The sequence below is a fragment of the Lindgomyces ingoldianus genome (genome assembly GCF_010093535.1).
Source record: "Lindgomyces ingoldianus strain ATCC 200398 unplaced genomic scaffold BDR25scaffold_16, whole genome shotgun sequence".
Taxonomy (NCBI): domain Eukaryota; kingdom Fungi; phylum Ascomycota; class Dothideomycetes; order Pleosporales; family Lindgomycetaceae; genus Lindgomyces; species Lindgomyces ingoldianus.
In genome coordinates, this window is record NW_022985177.1 from 349,626 (window position 1) to 366,272 (window position 16,647).

The window sequence follows — 16,647 nt, forward strand, 5'->3', positions numbered from 1 at the left end:
GAGCCTCTCCGCGCCAAGCCAGGTTTGTGCTAGCGCGCCAAGATTTCCCGCAGCCTCGACATAAATTTCTCCTCGAGCCTCAAGCCCTTTCTCCCTCCTTCAACGATCTGTGTCCGTCGTCCCGTCCACTCTCCGGGGTGTGTTAGGTGATGACGCGACAGTTTGTCCGCACCTATGGAGCCATCAAATCCCCATGATGTCAATTTCCGGACAACAGGTCGAAGAGAAAGTCGGTGCGTTTCCTACTGCCTGAGCTTGCCTTCGGGTTTGAGCTCGGTTGTGTTAGCGTTGCCAGGGCGTTTGATTCCTAATCCCTTTGCTGAGGCCGTCGGCTGGTGAAGTCAGGGAAGAACCCATTCTTGCCTACATATGTTCAATTCATCCAGTTCTGTTTTGTGACTTCTTGTCATTGTCTATGGAATGGGGAGGCTGTGATGCCTCGAGAGCTTTCGCCTTTCCGAGCCGACTAATCCCCGGCGCAGTGTAACACTGACATGGCCAGCTCTGTGCTTTTCTTTCTGTCGTCATTGCTAGCTCTCTCACAGAAGCTTCAGTGTCCCTGTAACTTGATCTACAATGCTTTTCGGCGCCGGTCCAATTCCCAGCACAGTTGCACTCCCACTGGCAATCTGTGTTCGGCCTGCATCATGAATGATACATGCACACAATCCTAAGCTCAACGCCTGCGCCTGCAACATCTCCAGCTCCTCCTCACTCTTCACTTGTAGAGCCACCTTCATCTGTCCGGATCGTTCCCAACGCTTGAGAATTGGGGAGTTGGGCGAAGTACGGAGGAAAGACTTGTAACAAGCGAGGGTCGCATGGCCACATTGTGCTCCGATTTTGCCTTCAATAACTGTCAGTCAAGGGTCGCGTCAATGGTTGCAGAGTGGAAGCGTACCTTTCGTCATGCCCAAGTCTGTTCGGACAACAAGGACAAGCTTGCACTCCTCGGTGGACCCTGCAAAGTCACTGAGCGCCGCCTCATCATCCTCGTCACTAGATTCTTCTGAGTCCTCGGCCTGCTTCCCGTTACTTGTAGATGGCGGGGAGATTGCACTGCCTCCGAAGAAACCGATTGACTTCGCTTGTCCAAGGAAGTATCCAGTCACGCCTGCAATCAAAGCGCAGGCAAGGGCAATCGCCGCAGTCGTTGGCGGGGAATGGTGGTCCTGCATGGCGACTTCTCAGTCAGCCTCGTTCCTCGGTAGGTGGCGATCGGTGGGGCAATTTCTAAATGAACGGGAAAACTTCAAGGTATGTGTGCAGATGATTGTACCATATTGGCAGTCTATTGTTTGGGCTAAGGTGCTTGACTCTGAGGCGGGCCTTTCACTGAATAGGCGCCACGCGCACAGATCATCTCAAGCGCGCGGCTATTGGAAATCTTCGTCGGACCTCCGTCCCATCCAGTCTCCAGCTGCACGACCTCGCCATCCTCATTGCAGCCAGTTTCGGCATCCGCAGGCTATCAACCCTCGGCCATGGCTCCCCGATTTCAATTGCTTTCGTGGAGCACCGCCATACCCCACAGATTTCTTCGCGCTTCTCAATCGGCCCACCGAACCTTCACATCCTCCACGTCCCTGTCCTCCATCACGGTCAAAATCTGGAGACGTGGTGGCGACACAGGGGCTCACCTCCCAAAACACGTCATTCCCAAAAATCCAGACGTCATAATTCCAGATTATCCCTACGGCCCCTCGCGATTGTTCAAGCAGTCGAACAAGGGGCTGTATGGCGGTTCAAGAATCCAGTTCGGAAACAACGTCTCGCGCAAGAGTGAGACTAAGACTCGGAGACACTGGAAACCAAACGTCTTGAGCAAAAGCCTATATTCGGTAACACTGGACAAGAAGATAAAGTTGCGAGTGACAGCTAGGGTCTTGAAGACGATTGATCGCGAGGGAGGCCTGGACGCATATTTACTTAAGGAAAGCGAGAGTCGGGTCAAAGAGCTAGGGCCTCTTGGATGGTCGCTGAGGTGCGTGCTTCTACAAAAGCCGCTCGTGATTCAGCAGATGAGAGCGAAGGCGCAAGCCTTGGGGCTCCCCCAAGAAGAGATCGAAAAACGGTGGCCATCCCTGGATGATATAGAGTGGGGATTGGAGCTCCGCGCTCGAAGAGGGGAATTGGCGGCGGAAGCGGAAGAATACCTAGCTGCAGGCGATGCGAATATATTAGAGGAGGGATTGAAGCTCGTGGACAAGAGACGCAGACAATCCGAGATCGAGGCAAAGGCTGCAGCATATGTGCGACTTGGCGAGGCGAATTCCCTCGAGGAGGGTCTTCAGCTAGCGAAGGTAGAAGTCGTGAAGGACGAAGTAGAACGACTGAAGTCGGAGAAAACAAAACTAGAAAAGAATGCTCGGAGAACCGCACGATCATATGTCAGGCTCGGGTTGGTGGGGAACCAAAATGAAGGCATGAAGCTGGTCAAGGAGAGGGCAGACAAGTTAAGAGAACGAAAAAGGGAGCAACTGGAGCAAGCACTGCAACTAATCCAGCTAGACGAATTAAAAGATGCGGAGGAGTTGGAAGCTGGGGATTCCTACATATAACCCACCTCAGACAAGAGTTCGCTGCAAGAAACAAAGCGAGATGTGTACGCAAGGATATAGGTGGATGGGTGGTGCTTCTTCCAGCTTTGGCCCATTGTGGGCTTGTATCATATTGCCTCTAAACCTGTGCCCATACCAAATATATATATATATCAAACATCCTTGGGTTTACATTGCCCTTGGATCGTTCTGCCAAGCAGAATGCCGAAGTCCGCCGGAACAACTACAACCCCACTAACCTTGCCCCAATTGAAGTTGATCCCTTGCCGCACGCATCCGACCATCTCCCTCAAACTCTCTATTGCTAAATCAGCAGTTGCCCGCTCAACTATGTCGATTGCCTGCAACTGTGGTGCCTCAAGTGGTCACACGTTCCAAAATGGCGAGCTCAAGCTCGCACCCTATGGTTAATAATACAGAACCGGCATAACTCAGACCATTCCCCCGCGTCGCTGAGAAATCAACCCGAATCCTCCATCTTACTATATAGTCTTTTCGAAGACCTTTCAAAATATAACGCAGCACTCAAAATGCCGACAGCAGTTGTCACTGGAGCTAATTCGGGTATCGGGAATGCCTTGGCCCAAATTCTAGTCAAAGAGGTAATTCCCGCCTTCATTTGAAGTGTAGAGATGCTGATTTGAAGCTAGGGATACAAAGTCATAGGTGCAGACATCACCCTTGGCGATGAGATCAAGAAGCTCGGCTGCCAGTCTGAGCAATTAGACGTTGCTTCTCCGGAATCCATTCAAGCATTCAAGCAGAAGGTCGGCGATCAGTCAGTCGACCTTCTGCTCAACATTGCTGGTAATTATTCTATTCTCCTCTCTAGCAATCAACAAACCTCGCACGGAACTCTAACATAGTTTCCAGGCGTAGCAGCTAGTCCCTCAGACGACAACCTCGAATCCGTCAATGCATCCCTCCTCCACCGCAATTTTACAATCAATACATTCGGTCCGCTCCTTTTAACTCAAGCCCTCCTCCCTAATATCTTGAAATCATCAAATCCCCGTGTCGTCGTCATGTCTTCCCGTATGGGCAGCATCGCGGACAACTCTACGGGTGGGTGGTATGCATATCGCGGGTCTAAAGCAGCTGTGAATGCATTGTTCAAGAGCCTGGCGGTAGATTTGAAGGATAGAAATGTTCCAGTGGTGTTGCTTCATCCGGGTATTGTGAAGACGAATATTTTCCAGGGGCAGTCGTGGGAGGGCATACAGGGTGCGGTGGAGGCGGATCAGGCGGCGGCTGAGTTGTGGAGAGTATTGATGAGTAAAGGGTTGGAGAGTACGGGGAAATGGTGGCATCGGAATGGAGAGGAGTTGCCCTGGTAGAGGTTTAGATTATACGAGAGCAGACGTATTCTTGTTCCTGAAGCCCTCGGAATCAGGAGTTCTGTCTTAGGCTAGCTAATTCCTTATGAATGCCCTGCATGGACTCCTCTCAAGCTTTATCCTGTCATTATTTCCCTTCAAGCCTTACAACCCTCTAATCTTTGAATCGTACGATTCCGTATAATGACATCAAACTACTAGGAGAATCCCTCTCGTCCAAGAATCTCCCACCTATTTAGTCTCCCTTCTTAACCATACCCCTCGAATTTCGTATACAGGCATATACCACCGCCTTCCACGTCCCTTGGGACATGAGTCAGCCACAGAAAATATCGTATTTTCATTGGCCACGATCGCTCCAACGAGAAAGGGCAGTCTCATACCCCCCTCTATGCCGCGTCAACACAGCAAATATATCAAGAAGCGCTGCTTGAGCACACCAAAACCTTAAGATTCGTGTCCAACAATGGCACAGTCCTACCGGAAATTATCCCCTGGATAGAACGGCTTGATGGAAAGGTGAGCCTCTTCTATATTGGATCTAGCGTACTTCCCCCTTTGCCACAGATACATGTCAAGAAAAGCAAAACATATGCAACAAGGCAAAGAAGTATATCGAAGCTTGATATCACAGTGTCCCAAACTTCGCGTTCTTAAGATCGTGATCAACCTCCCCAAAGAACAGCATCCGCATCATACAGCTGACATCATCTCCCTCCACAATCTGAAACAAATCATCACTCTCATCGATATTCCCTTCCTTGCTTTTTCGATCTTTTCAGAGCAACCTGATAGCAATTGGGGTACGAGACCGGCCGATCATCCTGGCGAGAAGCTTGGTGAATTCGCATTATCGTACCTGGGTCTTTAGAACGACGAGTCGACTATGGATAGGGTGAGAGGTTGATTTCAAGAGAGGTTGCGGAAGGAGGAGAGGAGTGTTGTCGTACAAAGAAGACGGATTGGGTTGTGTGTGTGTGGGTCAAGTGTTTAACGTTTATGTAGAAGGAGCATCATCAAGATGGTAGTGAGGGTTCCTGCTAGGGCTGCTAAGAAATTACCTAAGGGCCCGTTCTCAGAGAAAGTAGGAAGTTGCAAGGATAGGTCAAGTGAAAGAAGTGAGGACCTGTAACGGAAATTGGTTATCGGAAGATTGGAGTCAGATATTATATCATGGTGAGAGATGATACAAACCAAGGGACAGCTCAATGCTTGATACAAGCCTCAAATCCTGAGATCCAGCCTTCAATTCTTCGGATTGAAGACATGCACTAGGTAGTTCCAAAGTAGGCATAGATGCCAAGCGATATCTCTCTGCAACCCCCACCTGCGCAGAAACCTCAAATCTCACTCAAACATTATCTTCTCAACCCCAGAAGAATGTCGCCATCACAGCAGCCTTCAGGCAGTGAAATGCAGAGCCTGCTCCTTCAGCTTCCGCGCGAGATAAGAGACGAAATTTGGTCTTTCGTTGTGGCACCACACTCATGGCTTGGAGCTTCCGATGTCCTCATCGGCTTTTGGGGACATTCGTGCTCTGTCACAAGGCCTAGTGCGTTTATTCTCTAAACGTCGATTCTTTGTACTCCTGAAAACTTGTGTGCATCATGGCCTGTAGAATAGGCGTGTTTTGAAATGTATTAAAGTGCGCTTAAGAACGACTCCTAACTTCCCCAGGTTTCCTCCCCGCGATTTGTTCCGTAAACAAACAACTCTACCACGAAGCAGCCCTAGAGTTCACCAAAAGCCGGCGTTTTGTACTCTTCGACAGCGAAAGTACCGAGTTCTTGTTTTCATGGCTTTCCACGCTTAACCGAGGCTTCGACAATGTACGCGCACTGAATTTTTACCATTTCAGGGTCGAGAATATTCCACGTACTTCACTCTCTCGGGATTTAGTTCTCATCATGAAATGCAGAAATATTGAAAGTTTGCACCTAACTCTGAGAGAAGGATATCGCGGGTTTTCAGAGCCGCGGACTACTCCGATGGGAAGGTCGAAGATTGGGACTATGCAGATTTATCATTATGATCGCTTGGTGCGCTCCGATCGCAAGAGGTTAAGAGTGGGCCTAGCTTGGTCTCGACTACAAAGCTTGACTTTCTCAAATTCAGATTATTGAAGAGGAATGGACAATCAACGAGAGTGATAGGATTCGTTAAATATGGAAGTTGCTATGCACTCTCCTGTACAGGTCTTAAATCGGCTCCAAGCTTAGCAAAACCCCAGGCTCCCTTTTACAGACTTCTCTCTCGAACGGTACTTTAGCAGTTGCCTCGAGGGTACAGAGCTAATTCGCTTATTCTCCACTCCTTGCAGCTCAAGCCCTCTCACGCATACTCTCGTAGGCCTCAGCTTCTGGAAACCCTCTTTCTGCACCCTCTACAAACACATACTACGGCTGTAGAGCTGCAATATTCAGTTCAGTTGGAGACCAAATCATCCAGATCACAACTCCGGAAAGCAGGGTGTGGTATGCCCAAAGGTCCGGATTTGCAAGTAGTATTATCCAGCTACACTTCAGGACCTACATATTATCGGAGATTCAGTACGGATCTGTAGTAACCTTCGGAAAGCCGAACCAACGGTTTTCGCTGCGGCAATCAGATTCGGTGCCCTCATATTAAGGATTGAACCCGGGGTGGCGTATTAAGGCTCCTGGGTATGGTTGATGGCGTTCTTGGTCGTATCTAAATCCCCCTGCTCGGTCCCTTAGCTAGAATCGAGAGCCCGTTTCGGTTGGTAGTCTGATACCTCATTACTTCTCACTTTGTTAGTACTTTTGTACTGTTGGGAGGAATGTAGGATGATTTAGGGGAGACACTACTTGTTTTTGTATACTACTATCATAGGAGGTGACACAGAAATCTCTGCTTGCTACACTACAGAAACACATACAACAGCAATACAGAAACCCACCCAATCGCGTAAGAGGCATGCTCCAGTCAATAGGCAACTGTCACTCTAAAAGGTCTATATCAAACGTACTACGGGGCAACTTCTCAGCCTCACCAACCGTAAGTAGCAGCCCACAAAGCTACTACTTTGGTATGGCTCACACGGCCGTAATAGAGTGAAACGCGCCATGAGTAATACGTCCTGTTGATCACCCTGGTTGCGCAGGCGACAGAATGGTTGGAGGTTTCCGGAACCCAAGCTACCAAAAGTAGAGCTTCGCCATAGTTGAACACCTCAACTCATTAGCTATCAATGAGTCGCAAGAAGTGATAGTGCGGAGATTGATTTCGCACTGCTAAGGCATCAGACGCCAGTTGACTTACTCATGAGGGCTTTGGGTAACACTTGTCCGGGCCGAATAGTCACCGAAGCAAACTGCATCTCGTCCCAAGCGCCTCGTCCTTTTAAAGACAGAGCCAAGCAAGTTTGTTCAATCAGCCTATATTGCTGCCTTCTACTCGGAGGGATCAAAGGGCTACCTAATTCTGAAGGTCTTTGCTAGAATAGCAATCACAGCAACAGCAGAGCTAACTCCGCGCCGTAGAGGAAGGTCGCCGATATTCACCTGGATACGCGACTTATATTGCGAAAACCTGTGATTAGCTGATGCTAGTGCAGTCGCTATTGTCGCGTGCAGATAGTAGGCGGTGCGATCGATTGGTAAGGCCGGGACATCCTCGACCAGCTGATCTTGAAGACCTACCATAAGTGGTACCCTGTAATGCTTTTGTTGTCTATAGCTTCGTTGTTATTCACCAAGGAAGAAGAAGTAAGTACAGATACCACGAAACGTATGTCTGGATTCCCCCCATAAGAGCACTAGGCAACTATGACGGACATTGAAGCACAGGACAGCAAACAGGAGTGACCGGGGGTTGTGAAGCAGATGAAAAAGTTGACAAACCTTCCCCTTGTCAAGAAGTAGTCAAAAGGTGGAGCTCCAGTTTCAACGTAGGATTGCTTTAGCGCTTCTTGAGTGTTGCGTGAGGCGACACTTGCTAGCATTGAGCGATTGAGCTACTCAGATTTGAGTTACCAGAACCTAACATACCGTATTTTGGGAAATTCTATGGCATAGTTGGCGTTGAGTAGGATAGAATGTGGGGTGCTTGATTTTTGCGGTGCAAAGTTCCAGGAGTTAAAACAGAAATGCGTCCAATCAGTCATCCATGCTCCAGTCCCTGGACAAGAGCATTGAATAGCTGGGTAGGCATGATTGCTGCGAAAGCGGGTATACACTGAAATATTTACCAGTGGTCCATGAAGCATGGAGCATTGATTACCGCTATTGGATAGGAGTTAGAGTCATGCGATCAGGTGAAGTCAGGCATCTTAGTTTACCTAGAGCTCCTGCTATCGAGTTGTCTTCGATCGCAAATCTTCATATGTTTATGTTGATTCGACCTCACATTAATACCTCCAGGCTTATTCGGGTTATGGATGGTCACGACCAGTATGCATGCCGGGCATGAAAGTAGCACAAGCCAGAGATGAATTTGGAGCTAATTACCTAATGAGGTTAGTCTAATTATGGGGAACAACCGAGGCCGAATCATCACATGCATGTCACGACCGCTCAATATCATCATCATTTGAAGCGTGAGCCACGCACGATGCGCAAGCCTCCGAACGACTGAACGCCAGCCTTCTGTCACGAATGACGGCACCGCAATAGCCATGGCCGTGTTGTCCAAGCTGTCTTCAGCAAATGCCATGTCCAGACGCTCCCTCAAAGGAATAGTAAACGAGCTCACAGATAGATACCTGCAGCACCGCACGAGGATATCGCGCGCGGTTTACCTCACACTCTTTGTCGCCCTCATCAATCGGATTCGCAATGCTATTGCCGAGCAGAAAGCAGCTTCCCTGCGCCAGGCCGAGGTCCGCAGGCGACCCGCAACTGGTACTGCCGAGGGGGAGGCAGCGTCGCGGAAGAAGGTGGAGCTAAACAGAGAGTTTTTCAAAAATCTTCTGAGATTACTGAAAATTGTAATACCGGGATGGAGGAGTAAGGAGCTCCGCTTACTCATCAGCCATAGCATATTCCTGGTTCTTCGGACAATGATCAGTTTGTATGTTGCGGAGCTGGATGGGCGGCTTGTGAGCAGTTTGGTGAGAGGTAAAGGAAAGGACTTCCTCACGGGGCTGGTGTGGTGGATGACGGTTGCTATTCCAGCAACATTCACTAACTCAATGGTAAGAGATATGCTAACCGACCCTTCGGTGACCCGCTGACCTTCTCACAGCTCTCCTACCACCAATGCAAACTCTCCCTTCAATACCGGACCCGCCTCACCCACTACATTCACAACAAATATCTTTCCCACATGACTTTCTACACACTCTCTGCCCTCGACGATCGGATTAAAAACGCAGACCAACTTATCACAGTTGATGTGGCCAAATTCTCAAACAGCCTGGCGGAACTCTACTCCAACATCGCAAAACCCGTCCTAGACATGATAATATACAACTACTCGCTATCCCGAAGTGTCGGAGGCGAAGGCCTCTTCTTCATGAGCTTACTCGTACAGCTCTCAGCAAACGTCATGAGGGCATTGACTCCACCATTCGGGAAATATGTTGCGGACGAGGCAAGGTTGGAGGGAGAATTCAGGTTTCAACATTCGAGGTTGATTGACTATAGTGAAGAAATTGCCTTATATCATGGACATGAGGCAGAGAAAGATACGCTGGATAAGGGATATTTCACACTTATCAAGCATGTGAATAGGATATTAAGGAGACGGTTCTATCATGGGGTCATGGAAGACTTTGTCATCAAATACTTCTGGGGCGCACTAGGGCTCTTGCTCTGCAGTGTACCAGTCTTTTTCAAGATACCTGGTGTAGCAGGCAAGAGCATGGGGGATCGGACAGAAAGTGAGTGAGCTTTACATCGGTCCCTTTGCCGGCTCTAACACATCTCCTTTTAGGCTTCGTAACCAACCGCCGAATGCTACTCATGTCTTCTGACGCCTTCGGCCGAGTCATGTTCTCCTACAAAGAAATTACTGAACTCGCCGGCTATACCTCACGTGTTTCGACCTTGCTCGACGTCATCGACGATATCCAAGCCGGCCGCTTCGAAAAGAAGCTAGTCTCATCCGCTGACACCGAAGAAAATGCTGCTGTCCTGCGAGGCCGAGGTAATGTGACTGAAGGCGAAGACATCGAATTCGTTGGTGTGCCCATCGTATCCCCCAACGGTGATGTTCTGGTCCGCGCTCTAAGCTTTACCGTAAAGCCCGGCGACCACCTCCTCATTGTCGGCCCCAACGGCTGCGGCAAATCCTCCCTCTTCAGAATCCTCGGCGGCCTATGGCCCGTGTATGGTGGAACGGTACGGAAACCACCATTTGAAGACATCTTCTATATCCCACAACGGCCATACCTCTCTCGTGGCACCCTCCGCCAACAAATCATATACCCTGACAGTATCCGAGAAATGCGCGACAAAGGTATCACAGATGCTGATCTCTACCGCATTCTGTCCGTTGTCGAAATCGAATCCATCGTTGACCGCCCAGGAGGCTGGGACGCGGAGCAAGAGTGGACTGATGTCCTTTCCGGAGGTCTACAACAACGTGTTGCAATGGCCCGTTTGTTCTACCATGCACCGAAATATGCAATCCTCGATGAATGCACAAGCTCTGTAACACTGGAGGTTGAAAGAGTTATGTATGATGAAGCGAAGCGCTTGGGTATTACCCTCATGACTGTCAGTCATAGGCGGAGCTTATGGAAGTATCATTGCAGGATACTACAGTTTGATGGCCAGGGCGGGTATTATTTTGGGGTCTTGGAGGCGGAAAAGAGAGCGGAGTTGGAGGATGAGAAAGAGGAGATCGAGTTGCAGCTACGAGCTGTGCCAGAGATTGAGGAGAGAATTCGGGAACTGGAGTCGGCCTGAGGTGGGTGTGCCCCAGAATAAAGGGAACCGATGTGTGGATGGTGTTAATCTTGGTAGGGTTCTTCAGTGATTTGTGGGGGCAATTTGTATAAGTATTGTGCCGTGATGCTTTATAATCTACCCATGTCATATTGATTTGGAAAGAGGAGGCCAATTTGGGTCTAAAGATGTATCTGATCTTGCATTTGCGCGTGGATTGGATAGATTAGATACATAGAATCTTGGAGTTGTGACTTCCGCGCTTACTTTCTACGCTATTTTCAATCCCCTTCTTTCGGCCCCAGGTGGTAATTACTGATGACAGAGATTGATATGGGCTTGTATTTGGGGTAGCAGAGGCCACAGTGAGAAGAACATGTAAATGAGCCTTGGAGAAACACACAGAGGTGACGGGTTCGACGGCTACGTATTCAGTAGACGCGAGAAACGGGAGATAGTATGAGGAAGAGGCCAAAAGGGATCGAGGCTTTGAGGCAACCTTGGACGTTTCCAAAGCCTATCTAGCTGGGCGCCCAGCTGGTGGTGCGGTGAGCGGAGATGCGCAAAGGCTGGTGTGCTGAATCTACTGCATCTTGTCAGCTAATTTGGAACATGACCGAGGAAATTTAGAGCTGAAATCTGCATCCTGTTGTAGTTCTCTCTGATCCCGGTAGGAAGTTCAGCACGCAAATTCTACCTCAGTAGTATCACCACCGCAACCAAAAAAAAAACAGGGATGGTCTCTTGCCCAACCAACTTCCAGATCATCAGTGCGTACTGAAAGTTTTTTTTCAGTTTCACCCAAAAGGTGATGGGATTCATGATCGGTAGAGCCGAAGCAGGTGTCTCCATTGTTCGGGGCATAGGTGCAAATCCAAGATCGCTGTTTCATTCTCCCGTATAGCATCGGAATCGCGACGATTTGGTGGCGTGTGGGAGTCTTGGGTAGGGCCGACAAGTTGACATAGTGTGCGGCAATAAAAGCATGGTTTACTTATTTGGTTGCTCTTACTCATGGATTGGGGAGTGCGCTGTCAGACTTCATATGCGGCAAGAAGTACGTCTTTCTGGAGCAGAACAGAGAGATTCTGACGTGCCTGAAACTAATAATGGTGCTTAGGTGAAGTTGAATGCAGTCCATGAAGCTCCATGAGGGACTCTAAGGGCAGTTGTTGATGAAATTCTGGTGGCTGACTCTCCAATGCATCGTATTTGTCTGTAGGCACGAAATGCTGTAAGGGAGAGAAAGGCGCGCTGGTAAAGAAGAAGACATTTCATTAGAGACTGTTAGAAAGCTTAGCAAGTTGAACGACGCTGGCTTTCCTGAAGACCTCAATGTCGAAGAAGGCGGATATGCATTCTCCCGGCAGGCATAGCTGTGCTGCTGCCGTGGGTCCGTCCTCGGTCAGCACCTGAATGCTGAGTGGCCCTCAGCTAGTTTACCTATGTATGGGTAGAATAGTTATCAAGAGCATTTCTAGTGACGCTGGGAACTGAGGTCTGTTTGGGGACATATGCCCTCCTAGGGGCCTTGGTGAAAGAGGAACAACGGAGACAGTTATCTTAGCAGCAAATGCGCGATATTGCTAACCATGCACCATTCTGGACAATCTTCTCTCGAGTATATCTGCCCAAAGTGATTTGAACATGCTCTCCGAGTTATCAGCAGTGCAAATCTGCAATTGCAGCTCAGCAGTCGCTTTGAGGGGACTGCCCGAGGAGTTTGTCCTTGGTGCCTACTTTTCTTACTCTCCACTCATTGTTCATAGACCTACATTAGCGTCGTGGTCTTTCCTTACCCTCATCATTCACCGGTTGTGCCTCCTTAAAATCACGTGCTAGAAGGACTGCCTTGCTATCTTTCGCCTTCCATCACTCATTACTTCTTATCGGTCCTCGCTAGCTTCGCGATGCTTGTTGTGGTGCCTTCTGATGGAAGCAAATGAAAGCAGCTCGCTGCACAGCTTTCTGCACCACCATGAAACCGCATCCGCCTGCCTATCTTCTCCATTTCTCCTCCATATAACCTTGTTTCTTCTTGCAGCCTCTGGCAACATGATCCGACTAGAGGTTCACTGGTGCACAGACCACTGGTCCCGATCCGCTCCGGGCTTAGCGGGGGTACCAATGCCAGCAGCCGATGCTGGACATCACGTGATACGCGCCAGCACTTGGCAAGCCAATCGCGCTCTGCCAACATCCATTTTCTGGACCTCCTTCTTCCGTCTTCACTCTTCACCATCGATGCTGCCAGTCACCACAACACGCCAGCAACGACCCCAAACGCATTGCAGCTTCTCAAATCCACAACTGCGTTTACTTCTGCTTACTTTCCGGGCTTTTTTTCCCGTTGGTTTTTAGCAGGTCCCGGCCTTTGCACTTGCACGGCGACGCGTCGCGTCTTCCTCCAGCACATCCTCAACAATTTGCCAACTACAGCACAGCAACAACTACCTGCAGCACAGCCGCAACTTCTCTCACCACCTCCGCCGTGGCTGATCCCAAAGTCGCCATGGCTGATCTCAAAGTCGGCCAGACCATTGAGACTAGTGACGGCCGGAAAGGCATCATTCGATTCATCGGCGACGTCCATGTGGCACCTGGTCAGTTCCTCGGCCTCGAGCTCCCAAATGCAACTGGCAAGAACGACGGCTCTGTCGGTGGTGAGCGCTACTTCCAATGCCCTGTCCTTCATGGCCTTTTTGTCCGGCCGGCCACTGTTTCCCGCATCATCTCGCAGCCTGCTCCCAAAGTTGCCACGAAGCCAACCACAGCTCCCCGGCCGAAATCGCAGCCGCCAAAACCAACGCCACAATCAGCAAAGCCACGACCTTCAAGCATGGGCAGGCCAAGCCTGAAGCCGCCATCCACCGCTGCTCCGTCCCCCACTGTCTCTTCCGCCGCTACCTCTCGCCTTTCAATTTCCCAGCCACGCAAATCTAGCGTTGCATCTTCAACATCACTCAGCGCCCTACGACCCACAAAGCCCGCCAGAGTGTCTTCCGTATCCAGCGCGACTTCAAAACCCGACATTGGCGCCTTAGAGACAAAGATCAGGCATCTTGAGCAGAAACAAGCAGAGGACCGTGAGAAACTGAAAGATCTGGACAAATTGCGGCAGGAAAGAGACCGGTTCTCAGCGTTGCTCAAGAAGCTGGAAGGCAAGTGCCAGGAGTTCCACCACTCTAATTCAGAATTGAAGGCCCAACTTCAACAGTCGGAGTCGGAAGTCGAGCGTCTAAGTAGAACCGAGCAGGAGAATGAGTCGATTTTGGAGCTTGCAACATTGGATCGCGAGATGGCTGAGGAGAAGGCGGAAGCTATTGCAGCAGAGCTGGACACAGTACGACAAAAGTTGGAAGAATACGAGCTGGAGTTGGATATTCTACGGTCGGAGGCCGAGATCATGGGTCAGGACGATATATCAGAGGAGGACAAGCGCGCCGCTGGGGTCTACCAGCTCCAGGCTGAGAGGGACCGCCTTCGGCAAGCGCTCATCATGTTGAAGGACATCACAGAACAGAATGAATTGGATCTTCGGACTCGGATCCAAGAGTTGGAATCAGATTCGACGCAGTTAGAGGACACTAGGAGCCGCAACACGGACCTCGAAGCACAACTGGCAAACTCGACCGCCATCATTGAAGACTTGCGGCAACAGCTAGATGCAGCCACAGACTGGGAGGACATAATTGAAGACCTCTCTGATCAAAACCAACAGTTCAAGGACCAACTTGCAGAGAAGGACCAGGCAATTATCGACCTCGAAAACCTCAAAGAACTCAACGATGAGCTTGAGATCCACCATCTTGAGCAAGCAAACGAACTCCGCGCCGAACTCGAAGCTAGAGACGTTGAATTGGCCGAACACGTGCGGAAGGTTACACAACAAGACGCCGCTATCGCGGACCAGGAGATGTTGATCACCAAATTCCGGGATTTGGTTGTGGATCTACAGGGTAAGATGACCGATGTTGAGTCTTCGAAGGTGATGAGCGAGGAACAGGCGAAGGACGTCACTGGTCGCTTCAACGAAGTCATGGAATTGAACCGGCGACTTCGCAATGCCAACATCACGAGCACGGTTAAAACTATCACGGCAGAGCTTCAGAAACTTCAAGCAGACGAAGCAGAGGAGGAGCTAGCGATTGTCAAACATTACCTTCCCGACTCGCCAGAAATTTATAAAAACGATTCTCTCAGGGCTTATTTCCGGGCCAAGCGGATCACTTTCAAGACTTCACTTGTTGGCTCTCTGATGCGGTCCCTTGCTTTGCAATCCTCCACTCCCGAGGGAATAGCGCAGCCTCTCACTGCGCTTGTCCAACACGGTGCCCTTCAGCAGCTCACATACTTGAATCTCAAGAGCGCGCGAATCTGGTCTGCTGTCGCATCTTGCACCCTCGACGAGTTTGTTGCATTTGGGCCTGCCTATGAGGACTTAGACCCTGTTGAGCGGACTTTAGAACGCTGCCTTGATTCTCTCAAGAAGGACGACCTGGATTACGAAGATATCTCGGACTCCTTGCGTCGATCGAACGTCATCATGGACGGTGTGACTTCGACCTATGATGAGGTCTTAGCTACTCACCCTGAGGACGAAATCATCTTCCTGGTCTCATCAATCAAATCCAACTTCCAACTTATTAAATCATCTTTTGACACCATTAAATCTTGCATCCAGATGGTCGGAACCATCGACGGCGAGTGGGAGAATGGCACACAATACGTGTTAGAACGGCTATCGAGACATTCTGATGCCTCCAGTGACAGCATTATCGCTACCGGAAAACTTGTTCGGACTCTAGAGACCTTACGGAGCGACTCCCTGTGCCCTCGATTCCCCTTAGGTGTCAAGGACATTGCAGATCAGAACGCTTTCCTTGAACTCATTGCACAGCGAGTTCAAAAGTTCGCCGCACAACTTACCAACATACTGCTCTCTCACGACGAGGGCGACTCTGAAAGCATATACGCTTCCGAGGTTTCGAAGCACCTCAGTCAGCTGGAAGAAATGTTTTTCCCAGAGGATGAATTGTTTGATATGGGCAACATCATCCCCAAAATCATGTTCTGGAACGAGCATGCGTCAGTTCTTATGAACAACGTTGAGATCGAGCATGGCCCCGCCCCTTGGGTCTTGAAGGCGAACGAGATTGAAGCCAACAAGAAGAAGACGGCAGAGGCCGAACGCCAGCTCCAGGTCCTCACAGTAGAACACCATGCCACGATACTTCAGATTCGAGAGCGTGATGAAATCATCGACACTAAAGAACTTCAGATTGAACATCTGACCGCCAAACACCGTGAGGCTATGAGTCGAGTGGAGGACCTCACCCAGCTCCAGACGGAGCTTCGCGAAGCGACCTCGGATCGTGAGCGTCTCCGGAAGGAGATCAATACCCAACAGAACGAACTTCTACGGCTGAAAGATCAGTCAACCGCATCAGAGCACGCCATTCCCACCCCTTTGCAACCCACAACACCCCCCAAACCAGCCGGGGAACCACCAAAAGAACATACCAGCGGCGCCTTCAAAACATTTATCCAAGCACTCGCCAACGAAAACCATTGGCTCCGTCGACGAGAGAATCACGAGATGTTTAGCTTGAACCTGAAGGCGATGTTTGCAAAGATGCGAGAGTTCCAGGTCGCTGAGGCTAAGAGGGTAGCCCGGTTGCAACAAAAGAAAGCGGATGAGATCTTAGCATTCTCGTTAGGCGTACAGTTTGTTGAGGCGTCTGCTCCGGAGACTCAAAGTCATGTTGGAAGAGATCACCTCTCTCCTGACTCCTCGAAGCAATCCATGTCGAGCGTTTGGGCTAGCATCCCAGTCCAAGCCCGCAACCGGTCACCGCTTTCGCTCTCTCCGCTCCAGATCAGTACACACTGGCGACC

The 16,647-nt window shown here is 49.9% G+C and overlaps 5 protein-coding genes across 5 annotated transcripts; 4 read left to right on the top strand and 1 right to left on the bottom strand.

The window, feature by feature from the left end:
* Nucleotides 1-499: 499 nt before the first annotated feature.
* Nucleotides 500-1,279, bottom strand: BDR25DRAFT_342945 (PTH2-domain-containing protein). Its single transcript, XM_033693781.1, has 2 exons — nucleotides 902-1,279; nucleotides 500-847 (listed from the first exon to the last, which is right to left on the bottom strand). The coding sequence occupies exons 1-2, from the start codon at nucleotides 1,176-1,178 to the stop codon at nucleotides 540-542; spliced, it is 585 nt and encodes a 194-aa protein (XP_033547506.1). The 5' UTR covers nucleotides 1,179-1,279; the 3' UTR covers nucleotides 500-539.
* Nucleotides 1,280-1,640: 361 nt separating this feature from the next.
* On the top strand, nucleotides 1,641-2,054 carry BDR25DRAFT_204479 (uncharacterized protein; the record flags this gene model as incomplete). The annotated part of the gene is made up of 1 exon (XM_033684440.1): nucleotides 1,641-2,054. A coding segment is annotated over one exon (414 nt), but the record flags the coding sequence as incomplete, so codon positions are not given.
* An 839-nt stretch (nucleotides 2,055-2,893) lies between these two features.
* BDR25DRAFT_303704 (short-chain alcohol dehydrogenase-like protein) lies at nucleotides 2,894-3,985 on the top strand. Its single transcript, XM_033690060.1, has 3 exons — nucleotides 2,894-3,163; nucleotides 3,212-3,368; nucleotides 3,435-3,985. Exons 1-3 carry the CDS (start codon nucleotides 3,092-3,094, stop codon nucleotides 3,896-3,898), a joined length of 693 nt encoding a protein of 230 aa, XP_033547508.1. The 5' UTR covers nucleotides 2,894-3,091; the 3' UTR covers nucleotides 3,899-3,985.
* Nucleotides 3,986-8,375: 4,390 nt separating this feature from the next.
* Nucleotides 8,376-10,964, top strand: BDR25DRAFT_286806 (uncharacterized protein). Its single transcript, XM_033688274.1, has 3 exons — nucleotides 8,376-9,053; nucleotides 9,104-9,740; nucleotides 9,794-10,964. The coding sequence occupies exons 1-3, from the start codon at nucleotides 8,535-8,537 to the stop codon at nucleotides 10,768-10,770; spliced, it is 2,133 nt and encodes a 710-aa protein (XP_033547509.1). The 5' UTR covers nucleotides 8,376-8,534; the 3' UTR covers nucleotides 10,771-10,964.
* Nucleotides 10,965-13,261: 2,297 nt separating this feature from the next.
* Nucleotides 13,262-16,399, top strand: BDR25DRAFT_169089 (uncharacterized protein; the record flags this gene model as incomplete). The annotated part of the gene is made up of 2 exons (XM_033684114.1): nucleotides 13,262-13,405; nucleotides 13,490-16,399. Coding segments are annotated over 2 exons (3,054 nt in total), but the record flags the coding sequence as incomplete, so codon positions are not given.
* Between the last annotated feature and the right edge of the window lie 248 nt (nucleotides 16,400-16,647).

What these genes read in the sequence shown, in the direction of transcription:
- BDR25DRAFT_342945 (XM_033693781.1), bottom strand. Translation starts at nt 1,178, where the DNA reads ATGCAGGACCACCATTCCCCGCCAACGACTGCGGCGATTGCCCTTGCC. An exon ending in AGACTTGGGCATGACGAAAG is followed by an intron (nt 848 to 901) that starts GTACGCTTCCAC and finishes CAGTTATTGAAG; the next exon opens with GCAAAATCGGAGCACAATGT.
- BDR25DRAFT_303704 (XM_033690060.1), top strand. Translation starts at nt 3,092, where the DNA reads ATGCCGACAGCAGTTGTCACTGGAGCTAATTCGGGTATCGGGAATGCC. An exon ending in CCCAAATTCTAGTCAAAGAG is followed by an intron (nt 3,164 to 3,211) that starts GTAATTCCCGCC and finishes ATTTGAAGCTAG; the next exon opens with GGATACAAAGTCATAGGTGC. An exon ending in CCTTCTGCTCAACATTGCTG is followed by an intron (nt 3,369 to 3,434) that starts GTAATTATTCTA and finishes CATAGTTTCCAG; the next exon opens with GCGTAGCAGCTAGTCCCTCA.
- BDR25DRAFT_286806 (XM_033688274.1), top strand. Translation starts at nt 8,535, where the DNA reads ATGGCCGTGTTGTCCAAGCTGTCTTCAGCAAATGCCATGTCCAGACGC. An exon ending in CAACATTCACTAACTCAATG is followed by an intron (nt 9,054 to 9,103) that starts GTAAGAGATATG and finishes ACCTTCTCACAG; the next exon opens with CTCTCCTACCACCAATGCAA. An exon ending in CATGGGGGATCGGACAGAAA is followed by an intron (nt 9,741 to 9,793) that starts GTGAGTGAGCTT and finishes ATCTCCTTTTAG; the next exon opens with GCTTCGTAACCAACCGCCGA.